General features: G+C 39.2%; 1 protein-coding gene across 12 annotated transcripts in view; it reads left to right on the top strand.

The window, feature by feature from the left end:
* Window positions 1-19,964, top strand: part of LOC147754433 (uncharacterized) — a 95,123-nt gene extending 75,159 nt beyond the window's left edge. For 9 of the 12 annotated variants that reach the window (XR_015317016.1, XR_015317015.1, XR_015317014.1 and 6 more), the window contains one exon: window positions 12,376-12,524. Coding sequence is in view for 4 of the 12 variants with exons in the window: in XM_086974777.1 (XP_086830903.1) it covers window positions 12,376-12,495 (120 nt within the window). In the remaining 8 variants the exon portion in view is untranslated. Of the gene's footprint in view, window positions 1-9,292; window positions 9,428-9,661; window positions 10,481-12,375; window positions 12,525-17,521; window positions 17,739-19,356; window positions 19,465-19,565 lie in introns of those variants that run through there. The other 3 variants (XR_015317012.1, XR_015317013.1, XR_015317017.1) reach the window with 3 other exon arrangements.
* Window positions 19,965-24,823: the final 4,859 nt, after the last annotated feature.

Genomic DNA, 24,823 nt, shown 5'->3' with positions numbered 1-24,823 from the left:
CCCCAAACTCTTCTGTATCTCGGAACACATTCTTGTTTGTTTGCAATAGACGCGCCCAATTGCCACTATTATACTTATTCAAAAACTAGTAACACCGCGTAGATATCTTCGAGTCATTTAAAGCTGTGTATTTTATGAGCAACCGCGAGAACAACATAGTTAATTATAGTTTCTATATTAGGTATGGTCAGTCGAGGCAGAACTGTAACGGAGTGCGTACTACGTTTGCGCTCGCTGTGAAGTCGACTATCTTCTATTGAATCTACACAGATTAGATATGGGTTACGGTTAATAATAGCCAATAGGGTACATTTTAGGGCAAGGTCAATGAGTGGGATACTGACTATATTATAATTACGTCTAGTTTCATAACTTATGAAAAACGCTCACGAAACATAGCATTCAGGGTTCACGGACAAATACATGTTTCCCTACATTTAAAATAATCTGTAGTGTTTATCAGTTGGTCGATATGGACTATCGAAACCAATAGATCCTAATGCACCAAAAGACGTCAACTGGCAAATAGTGGCTAGATCAAGACAACCCATCATCACATGCACACTTCCTTCGGTGATCAATTTCATGCAGAATGATGTCTTTGCCCTGCTCGTTCTACGTAGAAAACATCATACGCAGGAAAGATAAAAAAAAAAAAAAAAAAAGCACACATTTCTGTTACGGCTTTATCAGTATCGACTGATGTTTTTTTTAATTTTGGCTTTTTTTGCCTACCGTCCTCTTGATAGATGGTGGCCCTGCCCTATATTGCTCATGTTCTCTTGAGTAAATTTGCTCTACCTAGCACGAACAGCTGAGGCATTAGAGCCCAGTGTACCTGAAAGCAGTAGTAGCAAGGTTGTCAGATGCTGTACCCAAACACCGCTTTCCCGGTCGCCTCGAGCATCGGTTGCCTTCATTTCCTTCCCGTTCTCAACGGGATAATATTTTCCTGTGTAGGTGCACCGATCAACAAACAGCCTTTTGCGGCTTACGATGGGCCGAAATCGTCATATCAATTGCGGATCAAAATCTAAATCGTACACGAATTGAAAGGAACCTCGCAGGCACAATGGGGATAGGGCGGCTATGGTAAGCGTTGCAAATGGCAAGAAACAGGATGGGGTGGCTTGGCATTGGTGTGCGCTAGTGACGGTGAAGATCACTGGCAATCGGCAAGTCCCTTCTGCCAATATCTCGGCTGCGACACTCGCCATAACCAACGACATCGTCTAAAACCATTACAACAGAAGTGATAGTAGCGACAGCAGTATTGGTTGTAGCAAAGGGGGAAAAAGGCGTGTAACGCACGGAGGCAGGGGGCTGAAGGGGCGAGTATCGACAACATCGAAGATGACGAGAGTCGCATTTACAATTCCGATTCGACGGAGTCCCAGCGCGCGCATCCGACAGTAACGCTTACGAGGCTCCCAGCAACGAACATCACATTCTGAACAGCTAAACCCAGATGTGGGGAAAGGGAAAGACAAATATGCCATGATAGAGGGGTTTGCTAGGCCTACTGCGCTTTCTGTATGGCAAGCATGGATCTGGCTTAGCCAACTCACTCACTCACTCAAATACACATATTGCACAGAAATAGATGAATGGATAGTGCAGACAAGCAAGCCGGGCTACAAAGCCAAGGCCCGTCACGGTAACTAAGCGTTTGCAATCTCCCTCCTTAACTCTCAGCGACACAGTTTCCCCCTGAATCGACTATTACGCTAGGTTTTTATGCACGGCTCCATAATGCCGTTGGAGCGCCATTTTCAGATACGGATCATAGCAGAAGGGGAAGATTCGATAACAACGACCAGGTTTTCTATCCGTTCGTTACAAGGGAATGGAGCAAATCCTTTCATTTCTGACGAATTGGCGACAATGCAAAAAAAGTCTGACCTGATCGAATAATGGAACGCAACAGTCTCAGGCAATTAAATTAGAAGGTAAGATAAAAAGGACGATTATTTAATCATGTTACTGGCGTATTGGGCGGTACCGATTGGCTTTTCGTGTGAGCGGACTAATACAGACTGTGTCTATTCGGAGTATTATAATGAAAATGGCGTACAATCTTCGGTTGAGTGTAATTTAGCTCATAAGGCAATAGAGAGATGTATGAAAAAAAAAAAAAATACAATGATGCTCTTTGCAAATATGTAGTTGTAGTTTTTATACTCTATAAGGAAAATCTATTTGATGGAGAATGCTCACTTATGTCTATATTAATGCGGAAAAGCTTTAAGCGCATTTTCAAGTATAGTTACTAACTATTAGTTTATTTTGCTCTAATAATACAAGTATGTTAATTGGTAAGGGCTTTTGACAAGGTCATAATAGGTATATATTTAATTATAGGTCATAATGTATATTTTCAGTTGAACACTTGTTATAATAACGATATGTCATGTTTGGTCTTGAGAAGATCATGTTGGCGGGCAAAGATAACTGATATAGCGCCATCTGATGGCGATTCGATGTTTTCCTCTGCGCAGGATTGACGGAACGCAGATCGATCATGTAATAATAACGTATCGTTGCGATATGCTAGTTCGCTTAACTTGATTATGCACAGTAATGCACTGTTAGGTATATATATATATATATATATATCTTATTAAAAATGCTCCGGGGGTATTTAAAACTATGGGTCAGCGATACGTCTTGGCTAGGCTTATATTTGCAATTTCAAATCCCAGTTTTGTAAAGATCACCATTCTGTCTTAGCAAAAAATTCATCTTTACGTTACGTAATCCTGCTGATGCGTATGGTCCTCCTAAAACGAAATACTCAAATGAGCACTAATAGCCTCAAGAATATTGGTAAAGCTAACACAGGACCACGCGGATAACATGGTCAAAAACGGTGTTTTTTATTTCTCTACTAATCTCATTCCATCGATATTTCAGCTTCATTCCCCCAAGCCAAACCACTAGTTGAGTTGAAGGATATACATTTCCGGAACTTGAAAAGATTCCTGCTCGCGTAACATCGCCATCTCATCGGCTAGTCCTACAATTCGGCAGTCTGGCAAGGCGTAGGATGTCGGCAGTATGGTTTTTGTTGCTTCGTCACAAGAAGCATGTTTTAGCTGCTGTAGCGGGGCCGGCAAAGGCGATGTACGTCAGCAGAGTAGTGGGTCAGCCGTCTGGCGGAAGGAACGTGGGGACCTCAGACTTGTGACTGGCCAGGTGACCAAATCGATATGTTCGAGTTTTTGTATTTCGCCTGGCTATACTATACTGTTGCCCCTGAACTCGTGGGTTAGCTAGCTGTGACATGGTATACTCTAGCCAGTAACGATGATGCCCTGTGAGGGCTCTTTTCGCGACTTCACGCTTTGTCGCCTTCGTTCCGTTCGAACGCCGCACACGACCTACTGGTATTGGTGCCAATTTTCGATTACGGTTGGTTCCGTGTGGTCTCGTTTGAACTGCGAGCGGAAGCTTCGATAACAAACTCAAATGCGGCGAAACGCTGTTCCGGAGAGAGTGAGGGATAAATGAGGCGAAAAGAAAGAAAAGAAGTCATGATTTCCCTCTACGTTAGCGGTCTCGCACTACTAGAGAAAAACATAGGAAGAACGTCCTTGGATTCCGAAAATCTAACGAAGGTTTCCTAGTATCAGAAGACCAGTAGCACCACTATATAGAATCGATCGCATTATATCGGTGTATATATATATATTGGTAGCAGATAGTACGCGCAACTGTGCTATCTACTACCGACAGAGGAAATCGAATACTGTAGGGAAATCTGCTTCGTTCCTCACTGCGAAAAAAGTAGGTGGTGTATTTTTATCCAGACATATACTGCCGAGTCTATACATGCTCAATGAAGAACTGCCCCTTGGTGAAGAGCATTGCGAAACGGGCAAGTTAAGCTGGCAACAATATAAAAGCGAATTCAATTATGGCTAAGTTTATGCCTGCATGCATAAGAATACGTGTGTATGAATTTTACCCCTAAGTTATGCGGTTATTTGTATTCCCTTTCGCTTTTATGTTGGTTGGTTGCTAAGGGAAAATTACATTTTTAATTACAGGATTCCTAATGCGAAATGGAACCACATATTTGAGTCGGCCTTAAGTGCTTATTTCATATGCCCATAAGTGAGCTTCACGAACTTCAGCGGTCTCAATTATTTTGTGTTAGGAGCTGAGTACCAGAAACAAGGTTTTTTTGTATGGTTGCAAAAGTCTTCTGGTTACGGCACCAGATGTAACAAATTGAGAGCTTATCTCATGAATTTCTTGGCGTTACCGCAATCTAAGTTGCACTAAAGCTTGCACAATGCTCGTCTGTAAAGGGCTACTTAAGCAAAAACCCTTTAATAGGTCAGAAGATTGGTTCGTTTTCTGGAGCTCTTATGTTTAAAGACGTATTTTTTAGAATAATAATTAAGGCGTAATTTTCAAGTTTTTTTTTTAATTTTTAAAAACGTATTTAATTGGAGATAAACGATCAGTTCTGTAACGATGTTCCTATGCACATGTTTTTAGGAGATGCTCTGATGAGCTAAACATCTATCTTGAATAAATGATAGTAAGCCCCAAGGACGTAAACAAGCTCGAAATGCCATAAAGTTGCCCTCATAGCTGTGCCGTACAATACAGCCGCGTTAGAAATTTCATTTGTTTATTTAATTACGTGTTGCCGCTGAGCTATAAAATAAAAATATGTATACACTATTCAATGGATCATAATTTTCTGATAGTGCTTTCTTTGCAGGACGTAGTAAGTAGAACTCACGAACAGATCAAGATTACCTCCCTGCCAACCAAGAAAGTTAATTTTAAAATGCTATTGAAAGTATAGAAATGTAACAGGAGTGTGAAAAGTTATACAAAGTTTATGAACCTAATTAAAAGATTAGACAACGTTTCAAAAACTAAGAATATTCAAATTATAGACTTATATCGAATTATAGGCGAATATAAGACAGTATAATGAAAAGTTATAGTAAAAGATCTTTGAAATTTAATTCTTTTTTTTTAATTAATTATAATTTAAAAAAATTAACACAATCAAATGACGAGCTTGTCATTAGCAAATCAAAATGCGGAAAATCATGCGGACTAAATATAGTAATTTTGTGAATATACATTTACAAAATAATCAGTGTACGTAATTGCTCTTATTGAGTAACTGTAAAGCGGCATTTCGAACACTTAATTGGACCATTCCTTTTTAACAGCATCGTAACGAGTACTAATTGCGTAATTTACTTCGCTACTAGTAAATTTACGACCCCTTCAGGAGAACTTTGGTGAAGATGACAAAATAAAGTGTTTGCTAAACTTTATAAGTTAATGACAATAGTGTATTGACTATAATAGTACTAATTTTTGAACATTTTTGGATAAAAAGAAGAACTTATAATACACTGAACTGAAATCAAAATCATTCAAACTATATATTTAAAACTTTGGGGCACACTATACTTGTTACATCGGTATACTCACTTAGTAAACCATTAGTACTAGACCTGTGTAAATTTATAAATAATATATAATATAATAATAAGAAAATTTATAAATATTAAATGTTTGCAATTCGCAAACTATAAGTAACTTATCACCTCTCGCCATATGGAGGTTTGTTGACTTTTTTTCCAAAAATAAGTTAAACTACATTCAAGCTTCCCCAGATATCTAAACAATTCATTTAGAAGTCATGACTTCACAATTTCTCAAGCGGATTTCAAGCCGTATTGGACTAAAAAGGTGTGAAAGCTTCAAAACTTCTTTAAAAAGCTCAATGACGGTCCAAAAGCTTCTATTAATGGTTTGGATTGGTACTATGCTCGATCTGAATCAATCGAGGGCTTCAAATTCTGTATTAGATACAATGAAAACTTCAACTGAGGACCTAGTCTAGGGGCTAGGGGATAAACATTTTAATCATTAATAATATAAAGTGTATGCTGCCATTACGTAAATTTCCAAAAATATAAGCTGGTTTACGTCATGAGAGGCAAAACACCGAAGCGTTAAAAGATAATACTCAATTTTGTACCAGACAAAATCAAACGTTGCAAATTCTTAGTATAGTTTACAATGTAGCGCAGTTGTGGATCCCGTTCCTTGACCTAAACTTGGCCTGCTTGCCAAGAGCAAAAAGGGAGACAATGAGAACAATATTTTTTAAATTCAGGAGAGCATGTAATGGAACTTAAGTAGTAAATTTCAGAGTATTGTGCTAAGATTAATGAGAAGAAGCAATCAGTACATCACACGCAACTAAAAATACACAAACTTTGTTATAGCGTATGTACGAGCGAATTCCGAAAGGTATCAATACCATTGTCAACGACCATCACGAGGTACGTTTTAATACGTAGCTATAATATACAACTACTATCCAACATGAAATATCAAACATAGAATTTATTACGAATCCAAAAATCCTCAAGATTAAAAGAATTATATTTATCAGACATATTCGGGATAACTGCAGTTTTTCATTTTTTGCTATTAATCCTCTCCCAGGTCCACATCTGCGCGATCAGGTCCCCGTTTTTAAGCTGCTCTATTTGTACTTTTCGAGGCTTTGCTCCTTTCAAAGAGCTTCTTTCAGTACGGTTTCTTCTGTTTTTCTTTGGCATCACTGGACGATGTTAAGCTCAAGTTATTCTCTCTATGAGAATGAACTCTGCCGCGACGGTCTCCTCCGGATGATATCAAATTGTTTTCGCCGAAGCGCAGAGAAGCCCGGTCCTACCGCCGAATCCGGAGAACCCATCGCTCATACCTAAACCCTTGCCCATGCTTCCTGACGGTGAGGAAATGCCTCGCATTCCCGAAAGGTCTTTTCCCCTTCCGCTACTTAAGGGATCGCTTTGACTTCGACCACTGTCTGCATTCGTTAAAGATGACTCTCCATTACTGTCGCTAGCGAAAACAAATGTCACCACGAGGACGACAAGCAAGAAACGCTTGATCACTTCACGTATATACGCCGACCTCAGTATGCGCGACCTCGAAAATCAAGTACGGCAGAACTTTCCAATCTGCTTTCGTTGCCCTATTCGCTATAATGCGTACGGTGTTCCAATGATACATTCGGTTTTTATTATTGGATTAATTTCATGGACACACGGGTCTAACTTTTTTTGCTTTTCTTTCTTTGTTTTTTTGCTTATTACTGTTTACATCAAGGTTAGCACACCTAAAAGGGAGCTGAAAATAGGCTCGATTCGACATCATTCTATGGGGCATACACCGAATCAATTCAAAATAGCAAAAGTTTGGGTTGACTGTGCCGTTACGGATGTTGATACCGCTTTTGTATTCGCGTTTGGTTACATTAGAGCACGATAGAAAGTAACACGCCTTTCTGTAGCATATGCACTTTGTGGCTTGGCTGATTTCAACTAGGAGTTTCAAGAGCTGTCGCAGGGTGCACTTTCTCTGAAAAGGTCTGACCCGTAGAATTGGAACCGCATATTGGACTCGATTCGTAAAATACAAAAGAAGATAGTTTCAAGCAGAAAATATTTGTTGTGCTAAGCGGAGAATTATACATCATAAAACGACGATTTATCATAGAACAGATGTCTAAGGATTTTATTGCTGCTTTAAATGGCAAAGCCTCTATGTGGTTAGGAGCCAATAGACCGTCGTATAATATGGTCCATCCGCTACTTCTGCGAGTTCGTAACACGTACGCTTTGCTTTATTCGGTCGGTCCGCTCCATTTTCCTTTCAACTAATTTCGAGTATGTTGTAATGACACCCATTAACCGGAGTCACAGTTCGAATACATTTGATTTCCGCGTACTTCTCTTTTTTATAACTATTTGGCATTGAAATATCTGTAACTTTGATATATTTCGGAGAGAAAACGTCAAATAGATCGGTTGTGCACCGAAATGATCCTATCTTATGGCCCTTTCACTAGCTGGGGAAACTCTAATGAAGACCACCACGGTCCCGGCCAGCTATGCGTTCGAACTGCTATTAACCATGCCAGAAATATCAGAGGAAGAAGGCACACCGTTCAGTTATACCGTTTTGCTACGCCAAACAATTGAATTATAGAAGCGAATATAACTCATCTTTTCTGTTCTGTAACGTCTATTTGAAGGGTCAGCCCAATCCCCGTATTTCAAGTCTAGCAAACGAGCTCAAATGGCCTTCCAGCTTTTACATCATAGTCACACTAATAACATCTCACTCGAGTTCTAGAATTTGCCATTTTTTAGCGCATTTTATAACTCGACCGGTCGGTAAATCTCACGAAGGACGTAACATATCGACGCTATTTTTTGCGAACTAAATAGATGATTAACAAAAAAGTCAAGTACGCTTGAGCAATACCATTCTATGATATTTAAAAATATTAATATAATATATATGCTCATTAATTGTCGTCTAATTTACGTGAGAAGAAACATTCACACATAACAAAGTCTTGGCAGGAAAAAAGTTCTACAATAAATGGGATACATGAAGTTTGTTGAACTTGAAAGAAAACCAAAAAAAAAAGCTAAGAACGCTGGAATTGAACTGAGCTATTATCATTCTCAAAATTCGTCTCTATTTAACTTGGATTAAGTACAGTAGCAGACACGAGAGATAATCCACTTCGATCAGAAGTCCATTTTCACCAGTCACGTTCTCTATCTATCTCCCAGTTGAGCAGTGCTCGGTACACTATCCCGTTTAACGCCTGTCTTGAAAGAGTCCCGTCTGATTCGTGAGCAGAGTTTTCGGTACGGCTATCTACTGGCAGGTGCGAGCAGTTGGAAGACGACAGCTTTCTAGGTTAAAATGGTTGCATTGCAGGCAAGTTTACGGTGACGTTCACATTTCTCTGACCTAACTCGACCCACGCAGCCAGACCTCGCCCGCGGAGTTTTCACACATTGACGTCGCACACCAGCGCTCCACAATCTATCCGTTTTCCGAAAACTACGTAAAGTTCGAAGTTGATGAAGCGATGAGTAAACCACAGACACTACACGAAGGTTTCGCTGTTAGCGCTACTTGGTGAGGTTCAAGGCGAAGGAGGCTTAGGTCATCCTTTTAGCGGCGCTAATTCATACAATCTAGTCCGCTATTGGGTATATGACACTCGCTTGGCTTAGATTTCGATTGAGCGCCAACGAGTCTAAAAGGCTGGGCCACTTTGACCTTCGCCGCTAGTTAAGGATGGTTAAGTGTTTTGCGGTTATCAAGGCACCTATGATTCTGAGCCATTTGAGCTACCGTTCGAATTGTGTAGCCGGCCTCCCTTCGAGCGTTTTGAGTCTTTACGAAATAAAAAACGGTCGAGCAAGATTGATGTGAACGGTTAAGGAAATTGTGACAATCAAACGGCGAAAAGACGCTGATTCTCCTATGTTCTGTCCAAGTGCGTACTAACCGGTCCTGCCGTCTGACTCTGGTCATTACAAGAGGACATCAGATTGCAAATAGGGTAGAGTATACAAATTATTTTTCCAGTGTTCCAGCAAAAACGCATAGCTAAATAATTGCAACCGTCTTGTGATTACCACCATATTTAAGACGATCCTTGTAAGTGCGTCAACAAACAAGTGGCCATATTGTAGATTACAAACTCTGGATACGGCCAATAGTATTTGCCTGATCTAGTTATAAAGGACAAAAACTGCGTAAAGTGATGTCGCTCGATCTCCTATTTGGCAAACCTACGATGCGTTTAAGAAAATAAATTTACAATTAGTGAGTTTAGTTTACGGAAGTAATTTTTGCATTGTTACTAGATTTTTGTAGAAGTTTCCTTTGTGTTTTGCACGCCAACTGATACGTTTATTTTTATTTTTCTTATTTTCTGCATATCTGATGCTGTCTACTTAGTTTCTAATAGAACGCTTATGGCTAAACTTTTCGCATTAGCGTTGTACTACTTCCTCATTGAATGAATTTCACACAGTTAGATAGGCCATAGAAGCAGAAGGACAAAAACTAAAAATTTACGCCAACACCACCTACGGATCTTGACTCTGTCATCGGTCTCGAATTTTCTCGGAAGCAAGCGTCGCTTCAACAACGATCGTTCTACGACAACTTCGTATCATCGTCGCTGCATGATCTGATCGAGATATAGAAAGACACCAGCTGGCGCATTTCTTTGACGGTAAACGACGGAATACATTCTTTTTGCTGCGTAGACGATGTACGGCAACATTTCACCGTGGAAGTGAATGGAGCAAAAGAATAGAGGACGACTCAAGACAAGCATCACAGAAAGGCGTGAAAGGGCCCCTTTGCCATCTACGTGGTGCTTGGGATGGGCAAAGGACGATCGACAAATCGTTGACTAGCTTCTTTACAGAATATTAAACGAGAAACGATGAAATAGAGCGACAGGATCGCTGCTGCTGTGAAAATCTAACATTTGACGCTGAAATGAGCTAAAGCGGCGTATTATATGGAATATATGAAGCAGGAGACGGTGCCACTACTGGGTCACCTTAGAGAAGATCGACGTATCAGCAGCGTATTATTGGTATTGAAAGTGGAAAACCGTTCTGGCAAAAAGACGAGGCTATAGGACTGAGTTTTCTATGTTGAAGTACATTAGTGCAAAATGTTACCAGGAGAAAACACCCGCTAACAATGCATTCGATGGGGTTTGTTGTGATCGGATAATTTATCGAGAAAGGATTTTTTTGCTTTGGCTTGGAATTTGGAAATGAATTAGCTTGGCATGAAGTGTTTTTGGTCATTGCTGGTAGCCTCAAACTTCAAAAGGGAAAGGTTAAAAAAATATTCATCTACGCCTGTTTTGATAAATAGCAGATGTATATTCTTCCGTAGTCTCTGCACCCTGGTGACATTTTTCTTGAAACAGCTGCTTCACAGTCTGTAGTCCACCTGATTTTTTAATATTTAGAAAAAAAAACATTTTAGTGAATTCTAAAAAGCAAATATATATATATATATATATATATATATATACTGAACTAAAACGTTAGCTGGGTTTTTGAATCGTGGTAATAATCGCATTATTGCTATTGTTTACAAATAAATACTATTAGGCTCATATGCGGCCGTTTACGGATAATATCGATAATATAGTGAAATATTTCGTATCGCGATCATAGAAAGATTGTATAAAAGGTTTTATTTTGGTTCGCAGATGCTTTGTAGGGTTCTTTAGGAGCACTTGAAAACTGGACAAGCTTTGTAAGTTAAATATTTTTTTCGCCGTGTTATCTATTCGGTTGCAGTTAACAGTGTAATTCAAGAATAAGTGGTTTTATATAAAACACGTGGGGAGTTTCAGTTATTTATGTTGAAAGATAGTAAGTTAAAACTAACTTTACTAATAATAACAAGGAAGTATGTACTTAAAGTTTCCTAAAAAAATGTGCCTCAGAGAAATTTAACTTACCTACATAACTCAGATTTCTTCAAATAAATGCTCTCATCAGGTTTAGTTTTTTATTTACGAGTTTTTTTTAGCTGGTGGCATAGTAAAAAATTCAAAGTTCTTAATTTTTTTAAATCCAGAACGCTACTGTTTAGAAAACCCATTAGGTGTAGCAAAACAAACCAATTTGGCCAAAAAAGAGGCCTAGTGTTTTTCTATTATTATAATAAATAGAGTTAGATACACACTTAACTTTAAGGGCCTCTTATTAAAATTCTATGGCCTGATAATCTTAAGCGTCGTTGTAAAACAGCAGTAAAACTATTCATTTCGTCTCTAAAAGGCTAACGATTATCGAGGACTTGCCTTTATTATAAGTTCCTTAATGCTAGGCTTCCAAACGAAATATACATTGTCCTTTCCGGCTTTTATGATGGTGTGTTTCAAGACACACCACTATGGTACGTTCCAGAAATGCAAATAGAGATAGTACGTACATTTTGGAAATTCAATTGTACAAACCTGAACGTTGCCATACTTTTTTTACTTTATTAATTTTAAAGAAGTAGGTCAAGTAGGCTCTGCTAATAGCCTGTATAAAGTTCGTGTCATACTTTGAAGCGTTACCAATATGCGTCTAGGCAAGAATCTGGTGGCCTTTACTTATTCTGTTTTAACTCGCTAGCTGACATTGCTTCCGTTCTCACAGAAATTTTAAAGCCGATTTAGGTTCTGGACGAGTTATCCGCCTTAGAAGTTCTATTCTGCACAGCAATACACAGTTACTGTTCAGCGGAATATTTACTAGGCGAACCAACTTACAAATAGAGGAGGCTTGTTTTTTGACTTTAGTGGTATCAACCGAAGTTATTTTGTCCTAGGAAAAATTTTTTCAGACATTATTTTATACTCCCGACAGATCAACCATAGTAACTTGTTTTACTTCTGTAACATTTGTTTATATTAATTTACTGAAATGCAAAATGTTATTTAAAAAAAATACTATGATATCTATTTTTTGATTGCAGACGCGGCTTAAACCCAACGTGGGGAACGTTTTCCTAGATTTTGGAGGAAGACAACAGAGCGAACAAATCAGTGAAGACCTGTTGTACAAATATAATGTTATAAGTAACGCTAATGTCTAAAGGGCGAAATACATATGTCTAAAACATTACCATTAGCCTCTTTTTTTATGGATTATTGAACCGTAATGATTAGCCTTGCTCAAATCAGCAGGCAGAAAACGTTTAGAATCTGCACGTGCATAGCATTATACTTGAAAGTTGACTTCTTTCTAAGCGTCAAAAGTATTGTCATATTGAAATAAATGGAAAAACTTCGTTTTAGTAGAAACTAACAGAGAGCAACTTGTTAAAGTATATCTTTTTTTTTTTTATATGATTGCTCTACCAATTGCAAAAAAGAAGCCATTGTTTCTACGGTTGAAAAAGTTACTTTGTACAGAAAAAAACCATATGGAAGCCTCCATTTAGGACTGAGGAATCATTTATTTAAAAAGCGATCGTTTTCAGCTAAGTCTTTCTCTCTTAGCTGGATTTTCTAGAAAAGAAAATTAGACGACAATGTATCACTAAAATCATCTGCGTTGCTTTGATTAATACGATGACCGTTGAATCGAAAATTGCTTGTAAGCAATGAACGAAATAGCTTAATAAGGTTTTCGTTTCTGCAGTGTTCGTTTAGTACTAATCATGCTACTTCAATTAGGTCTGACGTGTTCCTTCGTCTAGGCTGATAAGGTTTGGCGAGTAATCCAGCTGTAGAAATAAAGGTTATCGCTCCGATCACTTAAGATAGAATCAATTAATCTTGAAATACAATTGCGAACAGATATGTACTCTGTACAAGGCGAAGAAAATATTAGTAGAACTTAGCTTATGGCCCTTTGGTATAAGCAAACAGTTCAATGAATTCCTTAGAACAACTAAGTTGTATCAATGTAGATATATATGAACTCTAAGTACGAATAGAATTGTCGTTTATTCCTATAGCCTTCGTATTGCAGTGGACGTCTAGGAAAAATTGGAGCTGTCGGCAGGTGCTCCGTATGTTCGGTTCTCCCTAACTAACCTTCTTGGTTTGCGGTTTTTTTGATAATAGTTTTCCTTATAGTTATTTAGTGGATATTACTAACTTCTCAAGAAAAGCCGATAAGATAATTCCTAACAGCTTATCTTCATGCTATCTCTTAAATAATAGACATCCCTATCGTCATACTCGGTTGGATTAGCAAGTTCTTAATCGACGTCGTTGGATATGTTTTGTTGTCAAGGTCCGTACTTCGCTGCGAGAAGGTGATTAGAGTTGACTCTTAAGGAGAATGATTGGTATGCGCCAATCAAAAGTTCCTTGTAAATCAAAACTTCTCTAAGTATCAGTAGCGTCTTTCTTCATTTTTTGTTTACGTAATATTCGTATGTGCATACATTTTAGGTTCTTCTTGAACCTTGAGCATCTATTTTTTGTGTTCGTCTATTTAGCACGACGTCAATTTTTTGGGCATCTGTTGATTAACTTTTTATGAGTAAAATTTTACTTTTTTATAAATAAACTATAAGAAGAACTGGATTACGTATACAAGTACACTGGTGGCTCAAGTGTTCAAAATTCTGTTATTGATTATCTATTATTAATTATCGAACATATCTAGTACCGATACTTTTTTTACTCAGTGAAAGCTGTTATGTTCAAGAATATTCGAAGCGTTTACATTTCGCGTGGTGCTGGTGTTCGACCGAAAATAGGCTTTATCAAAATGAACTTCGCAAATGCCGCAAACCATCCATCCCTATCCCTAAAGTGTATTCAAACCTAACCATAATTGTTTGCAACTAAGTCCAGCTATCGGTAACTTGACGAAAATGCATCCACAAAGTCACCCTTGTACATGTAGGTGAGGCGCCTCCAGCAACTGCATATTGAACCCAAAATCACATTGTGTTATGCATGTTAATGAAAAGGCTTTAGCCAATGGCTTATCCGACCGGAGATTTAAACAAGTACGGTACCAATTCGGTATAGCTGATCGACATGAACCGCAACAATAATCAAGTTATAACAGCTGCATAGCATGTTCTGCTAATTCTAGCTAACGTTCATTCAACTATAATGGGATGGTAATTTCGTTTATAGAAATACAACGATGGCTTCTTGTACTGGAACGGCACTTAAGATTAAGTTTCCAATAGGGAGACGCCTAGCTTTAACTACAATAGTATAAGGACTGAAACGGTTAAGGTCGTCTTAGTCGAGATGTAAGCTGCCCTTTAAGCTACGCCTAAGCCTCTTTGCTTCTGGACAAAGAGAAAGCTAGCATAAGAGCTCTAACAGAAAAAGACTGCACCGAAAAATAGTTTTTATTCAAAAAAGGAAGCGACCTAGTGGGCCTTCTCAGACAGATTAGCCACTGTTTAAGTCAGTAGCTTATCGATAGTCAAAGAAAGTAATTGTCCACAGTAACTCGCTGTGATTATGCCTTGCGCCAACCCACGATCACTGCACGTAACCTGGGCTGTAGTTCTCAGCGCCGTGAGTGGGTCACTAAAAAGTCTAGTGGTCACTGAAATCGCGGGTGTATGTATCTGACGTAAGTCGACGTCAAAAAAAGTATGCCAGAAATTTTATGGCGGCGCTATTCCAATTGCCGTCGCACGACAAATTTATTTCTTGAAATTAAGACAAAGCAAGGGACGAAAATATGACGGTCGCTTGATTGCAAGCTTTTGCTTTATCAACATGTTCAGCGCAGGAACTTGAATTTTGTCTTTCCTGCTATAGAGCTCAGAGAGGCCTTGTTAAGTATCCGAACAGCAATAAAATCCTAGAAATCGCTGCGATTCTAAACGCAAAGGATTATTGTAGAGCGACGAACTAGGTGTGCAATTAGTGAAATATTTAGCGACGTGCCGCGAAATTAAATAGCCGTAGCAATACAAAATTTTGAAGACAAGGCAGACAAAATCAAATATGGCTCACTGTGGCCAGGAGAAGAGTCTATGGCTTGAAGAGGCCGGAAGCCGTCCATTCTAGAACTATCTAACAACAATAGTGATCCGGACATAACAGAGAGAAGATAGGGAAAAACTGTGTCAGGACTCTTGAACCCTATATAATCTTGATGAATTTACTTACTGATCTCTAAACTTGCGGCCAGACAACTACAATGAACCAAGTAAACAGGTTTTAATAGAGTGGCTGGTCACCCATGATCTCGTAGTCTATAATGGGAGAAGCACTCCTACCTCTAAGCGGAACGAACATATATATAACGTATCAAGGCCAAAATATAAAAAAGCCTAAAGGCAACTTTCACCCAGGCAAGACGTGACGGCAGGTCAGCGTGGCACAACCGAAACTACGAAGGAGATGTGCAAAGACTTAGAAAACCCTGCACAAGACGAACTTGGGAAGGGCTTTAGCGCTAAGGGCAAGAAGGCTTATAAGCGCGGTAGTGCCAGCGATACCTTCCTAGACGAGACGACAGCTAGAAGAGGTGCGGGCCGAATAAAGAAACTGGTTATAGTAAAATCCGAACGTGGTCACTGATGTGATCCTGGCCTAATATAAACAACCATTCTCTAATACTAATTGATGAATATTCGGGTTAGCACAAAAACAATTGAATCAACTTTTTAAAATTTAAGAACGAACATTTTGTGTGAATCTGCGTAGAATTAATGGCTAATAGGATCGAGCGTCGAGTTCTTGATGAGTATGGGAACTTTAGTGATTAACGCTATATAGAGTTCAGATTGGAAGTGTAAGCGGGATGTAAGTGACTGCCACGACTCAAAGGGGCGATAGATTAAAAAAAAATGTAAGAACGCGCTAAGTGAAGAGATTCATTCAGAAAGTGCTCCACACCTGAAGCCTTTTCTGGCAGATGCTTAAAGTGGAAGGTACAGTTTGTTGGATACTTCTCTAAAGGCGCCTTCCTCTACAGCGACGATAGTGGTGAAAAGGGAAAATTCGACATGAGTGTATGAGGACACGCCAAAGGATGAAGCAAGCAAAGAGAGAGTTTGCCAGGAAGTGCAGGTTGCCCTTACAACAAATCGCAAAAACGCATCCTGTGGCTCTCAAGAAAACGATTAGTAGGAATAAGGCTAAGATTAGAAATCAGACGCTAAAAACTATTTTAGGAGACAGTTAACGAAAATTCATTGAAAAGTCCATATAAAATAGTCAATAGTTAGGTGAACATTAAAAGTAAAGCTGCCCTCGTAAATAAGGAAAAAAGAGTACACAATGAGAAAATTGCTGAACAGCACAGTTCTAAGCCTTCTGCCCAGTTCCGCTTTCGAAGGTACTGGTCGGTATTAGCCGCAATAAATCGGCAAAGACGCAAATCGAAGCTGAAAGACTAGGAACTTGTCGCGGTCATTGTTCAAAGTACTTTTGATAACCTGCCCTGGAAAACCATAATTAAATTATTTAAAGAAAAGAAGCTGCTATCGCATACTGCTCATGGATGAAAAAAATTAAGCCTGACAATGGCTGTGGTTTCTCCGTTTTTAACCTGTCACTATGAAATCTCGTCTACGATGATGTCGTTAAACTTAGAAGCTCACGCAGGAAGTCGAGCTGATTACGTCGTTCGATGACCTCCCAATTACAATATGAGCGTGCACGTCGGAACTATTTGCAGCACGAACTAATTAATGAAGCTTTGAGGAAAGTTTCTGAATGGATAACAGAAAATGACGTGACCCTAACCCCGGCTGAAAACTAAAATAGCACTTACAGGAAAAGCCCAGCGTATACCTGCGTTTTGCATCATTCAGGTGTACAGAACCGTGAAGAAGCTTCCGTGGCCATAGTCCTACCAGAAATCGTCTTTTGGTAGCTTGAGGTTAATGATCGACGAGAATTTTTGGAAGGACTCTGCTAATGGTCACAACGAACAAAAAAAATTGGCCATCTGACTCTGAAGCGGAGTAGAACGCGAACTCGCTTGGAAAACCGAAAGCCGCAGTAAGGGACATCACTATAATCACTGACCGCACCAAAAAGTTTAAAAAAGAACAGACATGTCACAGTGGAAACTTTTACAGCTACCTGTAGAGAATAAGTTGTAGGGTATCTTAACCAATATAAACATAAGCCCGAAAACGCAATAAGCACCGGTCTGCGTATTTATTTTATTTTCAGTGGCAGCGATGGGGTGATAAAAGGGTGGTGGAAGAGGGACATACTCTATCGCTAGGTGGAAACTGCGACAAAGTGAAGGATCAACTTTTGTTTTGATGGCAACCGGCCAATCATATTGACGGATAGGGAGGGAGAGCGAATCGCGCCCGGCAACGGCACAACAATAGCGGTTACAAGGCTAAATAGATCTGCGCAACGGATACGGCAATCTGCGCAAGTACGTACTCATTTAGCATGATTTGAAGATTACATTTAAGCATCTATCTAGGACGTCTTTAAACAGAAAATGACAGACAAGGTCAAACCTTTCAAAAGAATGATGACGGGAGGAGGACCCTTGGAGAATATCATCAAAACAACATCACTCTGATAAGATTATGCTGATATCGAACTGTGATTACACTGACTTCCTATCAAATATCAAGAGAAGAATAAAGTCTTTCACTTTGCTAACTTAACCGCAGTCAGGAGCCCTATTTATAAAAGAAAAATAAGGAAAGACGCCGATCATAAACTGACGGCCCTGGGCAGTCCTGTTTTAGGAGTGAGGCACCAAGGGTGTATTATCACTGCAATGTACGCTGGCTGTTTTACTGCCTACACAGGCGACTGTCAGGCAGGCCTCCTGCGGTCCGATTCAGCAGTATCGGGTCACCATTAAAGTTTGAGATCAACGTTGGGCTAAAAAGTCTCGCGGAAGTAAGCGGCAAATGAATCTCGTTTTCCGAGTACACGTTCAAGTTACTGACTATGGCGACGAATTCACCATCGTTGACAACCTCCGTCGCAATGGGATCATTCTCTTACGATAAAGCATGTGGTATGCAACCATACAAATCGAGCCGTTTGGTCTTTTGAAAAGCAACTACCTCTCTTGTAGTCTTTAATTAAAATTTAAAATAAAATAAAAAAAAATAAAAAGTTAAAATTTAACTTCTAACAAGCAGCGAACTGTTGTTTCACTGAAGGCCTTCTTGTCCAAAGCATTGCCCCGTGTGTACACACAGTGTATTTCATTAGTACTATTGTGACAAACAAAGCTGGATTTCTGAGTATTGATTTCACCTTTAAACTACGTGTTTATTTATAAACATATCACTTTACTGACAGCACGTAACCTATTTTAGTCAAAATGTCAAAAATTTTAACGTAAATTTGTTTTGCTGTTTATGGGAAGTTAAAAAGTTATCTACGCTTATTGACCCGCCAAATAGCTTCGAGCAATGACCTAACTTTTCAACAGTTCCATTTTAAGGAAAAGAGCTCCCCAAACGTTGTTGGATGATGGATGAACGGAAAAAAACGATGTTGGATCAAGTCAAGAACACCTTATATATCCAGCTGGCTTGAGCCACCGATATCTGACGTCCTAGTTAGCTAAACCAAGGGGTTGATTATAGCTTTAATGCGTCTTGCAGATCTATTTACTTAGAACCAACGGAATCAAATGAAGCTCCCATCGACAGCATTTCGTAATAATCTTTGTTTTGTAGCTAAGAGATAACTTAGAGATAACATACGAAAAGGCACAGCCCTAAACCAAGTTATCTTTGGGTTCAACAAGATGAGCCTGACGAAATACAGTCATTAAACTAGGTTGGCCTTAAACGCCGAGCCATTTTGTGTTAGAGAAGAAGTGAGGCCGTCTTAAGGAAAACTTGATCAGATCTCGTACACACTGTTAGAATCCCATGAAGTTACTTAGCCAAGTAAATAACTTAATTCATAGAAAGATCTATTGTCTATACAATATTATACGAGGACTGTTATTTCTTAAATAGATGAGATTGAAAATCTACAAGACATTCCAAAGCTCCCTTTTATTGGTTTTACAGGACAACTATTCGATCACCAATCATCGAAGGCATAGACTTTTCTGATCTTAACGGGTGTATACCGGGTGGATGTCCGGAAAAAAATGAGTACCTCATTGAACCAAAATGGTGGGTGCAAACGGATATTGAATCAAATACAGTAATTTGAATTTCGTTACGTAATGAACTCTGAACGGGAGGTACTTCTTCTGGTTGTCCTTTATTTTCAGTTAGCGTTAAGATAATGTTCTTTCGCGCACCACAATATGGACCTTGTTTCCTTCCTAGCTTTTGGAGTGCCGAGTGAAGTCGGGAGAACTTCAGTTCCGAGCTCACGTATTTCGTTTGCTCTCTGAAAATAATGAGGAACCGTCCAATCCGTTGGTGCAGCACGAAGCATCAAAACGAACCAAGAATATCGATGCGTCGTGTAGCGAAGCTGTTGTTATCGTTGAATTACTATGTTTGTCGAAATGGAGAGAGTAGTTTGCCTCAATTATCGCAGAAGCGCCGTGACGCCCACTTAAACGCCGACAACTAGTAGCGTCTCAATAATACAGATCAACAAGGGTGTAAGTATCCCTCGACTTGAATATTCTTGGTAAGATCATATGTCAGTTATTATAATGTCTTGCACACGTTACCGATATTAATATCGTATAGTGCCAATACCTAAGCTGTAAATATAAATTGTCAACCAGAAGAAAACTATCAAGTACCCGACAAGCTACAATATGGCGTCAAATTTAGATTTTCGAAGTGCATTAACTTCAACGTTATTATTCTCCCTTTAACAAGGATTTCTTGGCCAACTTATTTAACCGAAAGGTATTAGCCAAAATGTTCTCGTTTATGACCAACTTACTTTTATCACAGGTTCGGGAAGGTTAGTTATAGTAAACACACTGACTAGTAACTTTCACCGCTTAAACCACATTTCACTCAATAACATTAACGACGTGCATTCTACACAGACAAAAATCGTTCATCGACGTCTGCACGAACTCCTAACAATCTATTTATTAGAGCTTGACGCTGCAAGTCTACCTTGTTGAACCATCAATGCGAATTGAAGCTCAGAAACGCTGCAGTCTTCGGCGGGTCAGACGAAGTGTTGAGCAACGTAAGTCGTTGGTGTAGTTAACCCAGAAGCGAATCGTTGAGCGAGCAGACTTTTCTTGGCCAGTATTAACACGGTGCAACTCGTTTTAAGTGAAGATAGAGATGGGCCTTAATTCATCAGGCATTTGGCGTACATAGCCCAGAAAAATTACTATCATTATCCCTAAAGTCCATGAGACTTTAGCTTCGGTAGATACGAAGAATTGAGATTGGAAGCAACCTTTAAAATATGAGATGAAAGCTGAATGACAACTTATTCAAATGCTACGTATCATTTATTCAGTCAAAAGATCAGAATGCCATGAAATTTTGTCTCTAGCAGATAGGCGAGCATGGTGCCTCAAGCTCGATTACGAGTTGCCCCCTTAACCAATAAAATCCGAGCGTTTTATTAACACGCCTTTGATTCAGTAATTTGCCTTTCTAACAAAGCAAGCAAATAGTTGTGAACTTTAAATAAAATCATCCAGCTACATCGTTTAGAGATCCAATACAGTGATTTACAATACAATGATTCTATAGACGTCCTATCGATTGGGAGTGTCAAAGGGCGTATCATTCGTGTTAGCGTCTTTATCGAACTAAGTGAAATTTGCCTTACTATATAATTTGTATCTGTGAAATCAATGAATTTTCTACGAATGACGCAAATCTGGAAACTAAACCTGTCTTTGAGATTTCCTATCGCAAGCATGCCATTGCAGCTTGTAATCCTTGAACCAAATTTATCTGGCAAGAATCAACCGTTTATCCTCTAAAAAACTGATGGTAACTCGCATGAGTTGGTGGGTCCCGTTATAGAATACACAGTAAGCGATTTTGGTTATCTATCAATCGCTGCAACCAGAACGCATTTTTTTTTTTATTTTGACAACGGAATTTTCCAGAAAGAATTTCCAAAAGCAAAATAAATATTCTATACCCTGGATTATGAGACAGCGTGCGTCTGCTCCGCAGATCAAGTATTGGATTGAATAGAAAACTGCTACGTTTTTGGAGGTACTTTTCTCTCCTGCTTTTGCCGTCTTGTTGTTCACTTCTGATGCACCGCTTATGGCGCCCTTTCTGCTTTATCAGCGCGGTACTGCATTGTGAGTGCAAGTTCAATCGAACGCAAGGAATTTCTCAAATATCGATGATACGATGATGGAAGAGAAGTGCATTTTCGACGCCTAGATAGTTGCCGGAAAAGCCAGAGAAGCAAAGTTTTCCTTATGTTCGGTGATGACGCTGTCACTGAAATCGTTGCCCAAGTGTGATTTGCTAAGTTTTATTCGAGACCTAGAAAACACTCTCCTGTGGGCAACGACTATCATCCGAAGGCACTTTAGAAGAATGACCATACTGAGTGTCTGGCGGCCCTTTGCACATAGTGTCACTGGCGATGAAAGGTGACATCGGGACATCAGCGTCAATCACAAATCACAACGTGAAGTACTCTAGGAGGGTAGCCAAAGCCCAGGGTCCGGCCAGATATTCATCCAAAAAAGTATGCTCTGCATTTCGTGGGACTGCGAAGACCCAGATTCACTGGAAGTTGCTTCCTACATATCATACAATTGATTGGGACGTCTACTTGGGTCAGCTGAATCGAGTGAATCCAGATGTTTAAGAGAAAAAACTTGACAGACAAGGTCGCTAATCCTCTTGATAACAACATGAGTCCACAGATGCCAAGCATCGCCAAAATTGTCCTTCTGAACTACGAATAGAAGCTGTTGCACCTTCTATATTTTCCAGGCTTTTCACCTTTCCCGTTCACTGGGATAAGATTGAGGAGCACATATCTGGCAGTCGTAGGGTCTCGAAGCCTAGTCGGACAAGTTCTCTATCACTAAACCTTAAAGCCTCTAAAAAGGAAAAAAAAACTGATTCACAGATGGCGTAAGTTCGTGGGCAGTAACATGGAATACATACAAATAGGGTAGAGACTTCGTTTCATAATTTAACTGGTATAACTCACGTCTCACGTACTGCCTAATGGCCATACCAGACGTAAAACCTACGAATTCTTGACAGCAAATATCACGGCCAAATTGTTCTTCCGCATACTGATCTCTGCTATGATTTTCTAAAACTTTTCATTATTTTTGTATTCTATATAAAAATTTCATTAAAGCAAGGAACAGATTATCTGCAGTATGCGAGTAAGTCTTCCTCGCTTATGACGTTCCGATGGCGCGCAGAAAAATTTGCTCACACAACTATCAGCTCCAGAGAAAATGACCAGCAAACGGCGATGCTTCTAAGACGAAACATGTTTGTGCCTTGCAAACGACGTCACGAAGATTCATAGAACGATTAGTTAATAAACAGAGATTAGTCGCAACCAATTTAAGCAATACGCCCAAATTCACTTGGAAGTGAAGCAGAACCACATAGAACATCTTGTGACTTTGATTTTCTGTTATCATGACTCTACATTTGTTGCGTCGCATAGTCTCTCTACCACATGTATGCGCTGTTTATAAATACGATGCTAGCTAACTGCACGGTATTTATAAAGACTGTTTATACACATACTTTTACTAACGCCAGTAGCTATATTTAGTACTAATAGTGCTAAGTAAAATGGTGACTTTAAAGTTTATAGAGAACTCTACACTATATGTCGATCGGTCCTATGATGAAATATTAATATCACGTTTTCAAAAAATGACTTAATTTCAGCACCACTTTTTATATAAAATCGGGTAAAAGACCGAATTTTTATTCTTAGGGAAGTTCGCTAAGATACTCTAATCGCTAAAAAATTTTGAATCTACATCATACTCCAAACAGAACGAATTTCCAGACCCACATTCTGTTTAGGTTCCAGAATGTTCATGGGAACCAGGTACAGAATTAAGCCCAAGTAAACAGATCGTGGAATTTCCAGAAGGCGCATAGGGGCGTATTCGAGCCAATCCTAATCCTGGCAAACCTGTAAGAGCAATGACAGACGAAAACGTAGTGCTCTTCTACAGGGGAGAAATTGTCATAAGTTCATTACGTCCAACTCCATGGTCGTCAAGGGGTACTATCGAAGAGCTTTATGAAGACTACGCGTGTTTGGGTCTTCTAATACGACAGCGCATCGATGTTGAAAAGCAATGATAAATCTTCCATAATGTTAACACAACTGAGCGAGAGGAAACACACACAAGAAATCTCTTTACTGCTTCGCTACTGTGACAGGATTCGGCTGCAATAAGCAGAAACGCATTCTAACTCCTTATGAAAGAAATTGTCCAATCAAATATATTAAACTTCCTACTTAACCTTCTCCGTTCTTTTGCGAATGTTTCACAAACAATAAATCGAAAACGAAACCTTTTTTTCGTTTAATTTGGAAACATAAGCCCCAAGCGCTCATATATATATATCTGGTTTCTTGGTGAAAACTTTCGAAAAGTATTTTTTCAATTTTTCTATTGAAATTAGATGGACATCTATCGAAACAGACGATAGTCTGATGGCGCAAGATCTGGGCTATACAGCGAATACGTATAATTTCCCATCTAAATTCTCTCGATTTTTACTAAAGATGTACGTGGGCTTGCATTGTTATACTGGACGACGACGTTCTTTCCATGCAGTGGGTCTGGTCGATTTTTTCAATAGCTTGTTTATTTGCTAACAGTAGAACTTCGTTTTGCCGGACGACAGCTACTCATAATACACCATATTTTTTTCCAGTCTCATTAAACACATAGTATCAGCTTTTTTGGTGTCGTATTTAGCTTGGCCATATATTGTTAAGAAGTTTTTCTCATTTGCATATGAACGTTGCGTATGATGTATTTTTTGTCAATTGTGATTAACCGCATCGGAAATCGCTCAATTTTATTACGGTTCAATAAGGTTTTCGCAGATGGAAATGTGTGGCGCCCAAACACCGAGCTTCACTTCATAGCCGGTGTTTATCAAATGGTTTATAATCTTTTGGTCGAACATGTTTAGTTTTTCATGATCTCATGACTATTCGCGTGACGATTTTTCCCAGCTTTCGCCATAATTGCATCAACATTTTTTGCAATCGGTCAGCAACTGCGAGGAAAAAGCGACAGAACAATCTGTGAATCATTGTTTCCCGATAACACATCTTGACCATGAAAAGCACAGCTTATTTATTATTTAAGCACATACCTTGATGGGATATGTGGTTTTACCGTAGCAAAATTGAAAAATAGGACGAACTCTTCCGGGAAAATTTCACTCACTTTTAAGGCGCTCTATCTCGAGTTTAAATAAGAATGTTTCAACAATATTAGTACATCTACTACTCTACACCAACGCTGAGCCGATGTGCTTTATATTACCTGAGAAATGCGGCTTTAAAGCTATTTAGCTAAAAAAAGCGGCCAATGCATTCTCGACTAATATA

This window comes from Varroa destructor, unplaced genomic scaffold, assembly GCF_002443255.2.
Source record: "Varroa destructor unplaced genomic scaffold, Vdes_3.0 BEIS01000007.1, whole genome shotgun sequence".
Classification (NCBI taxonomy): domain Eukaryota; kingdom Metazoa; phylum Arthropoda; class Arachnida; order Mesostigmata; family Varroidae; genus Varroa; species Varroa destructor.
Note: the sequence above shows the minus strand (reverse complement) of the source record. Positions and strands in the feature narration are given on the sequence as shown.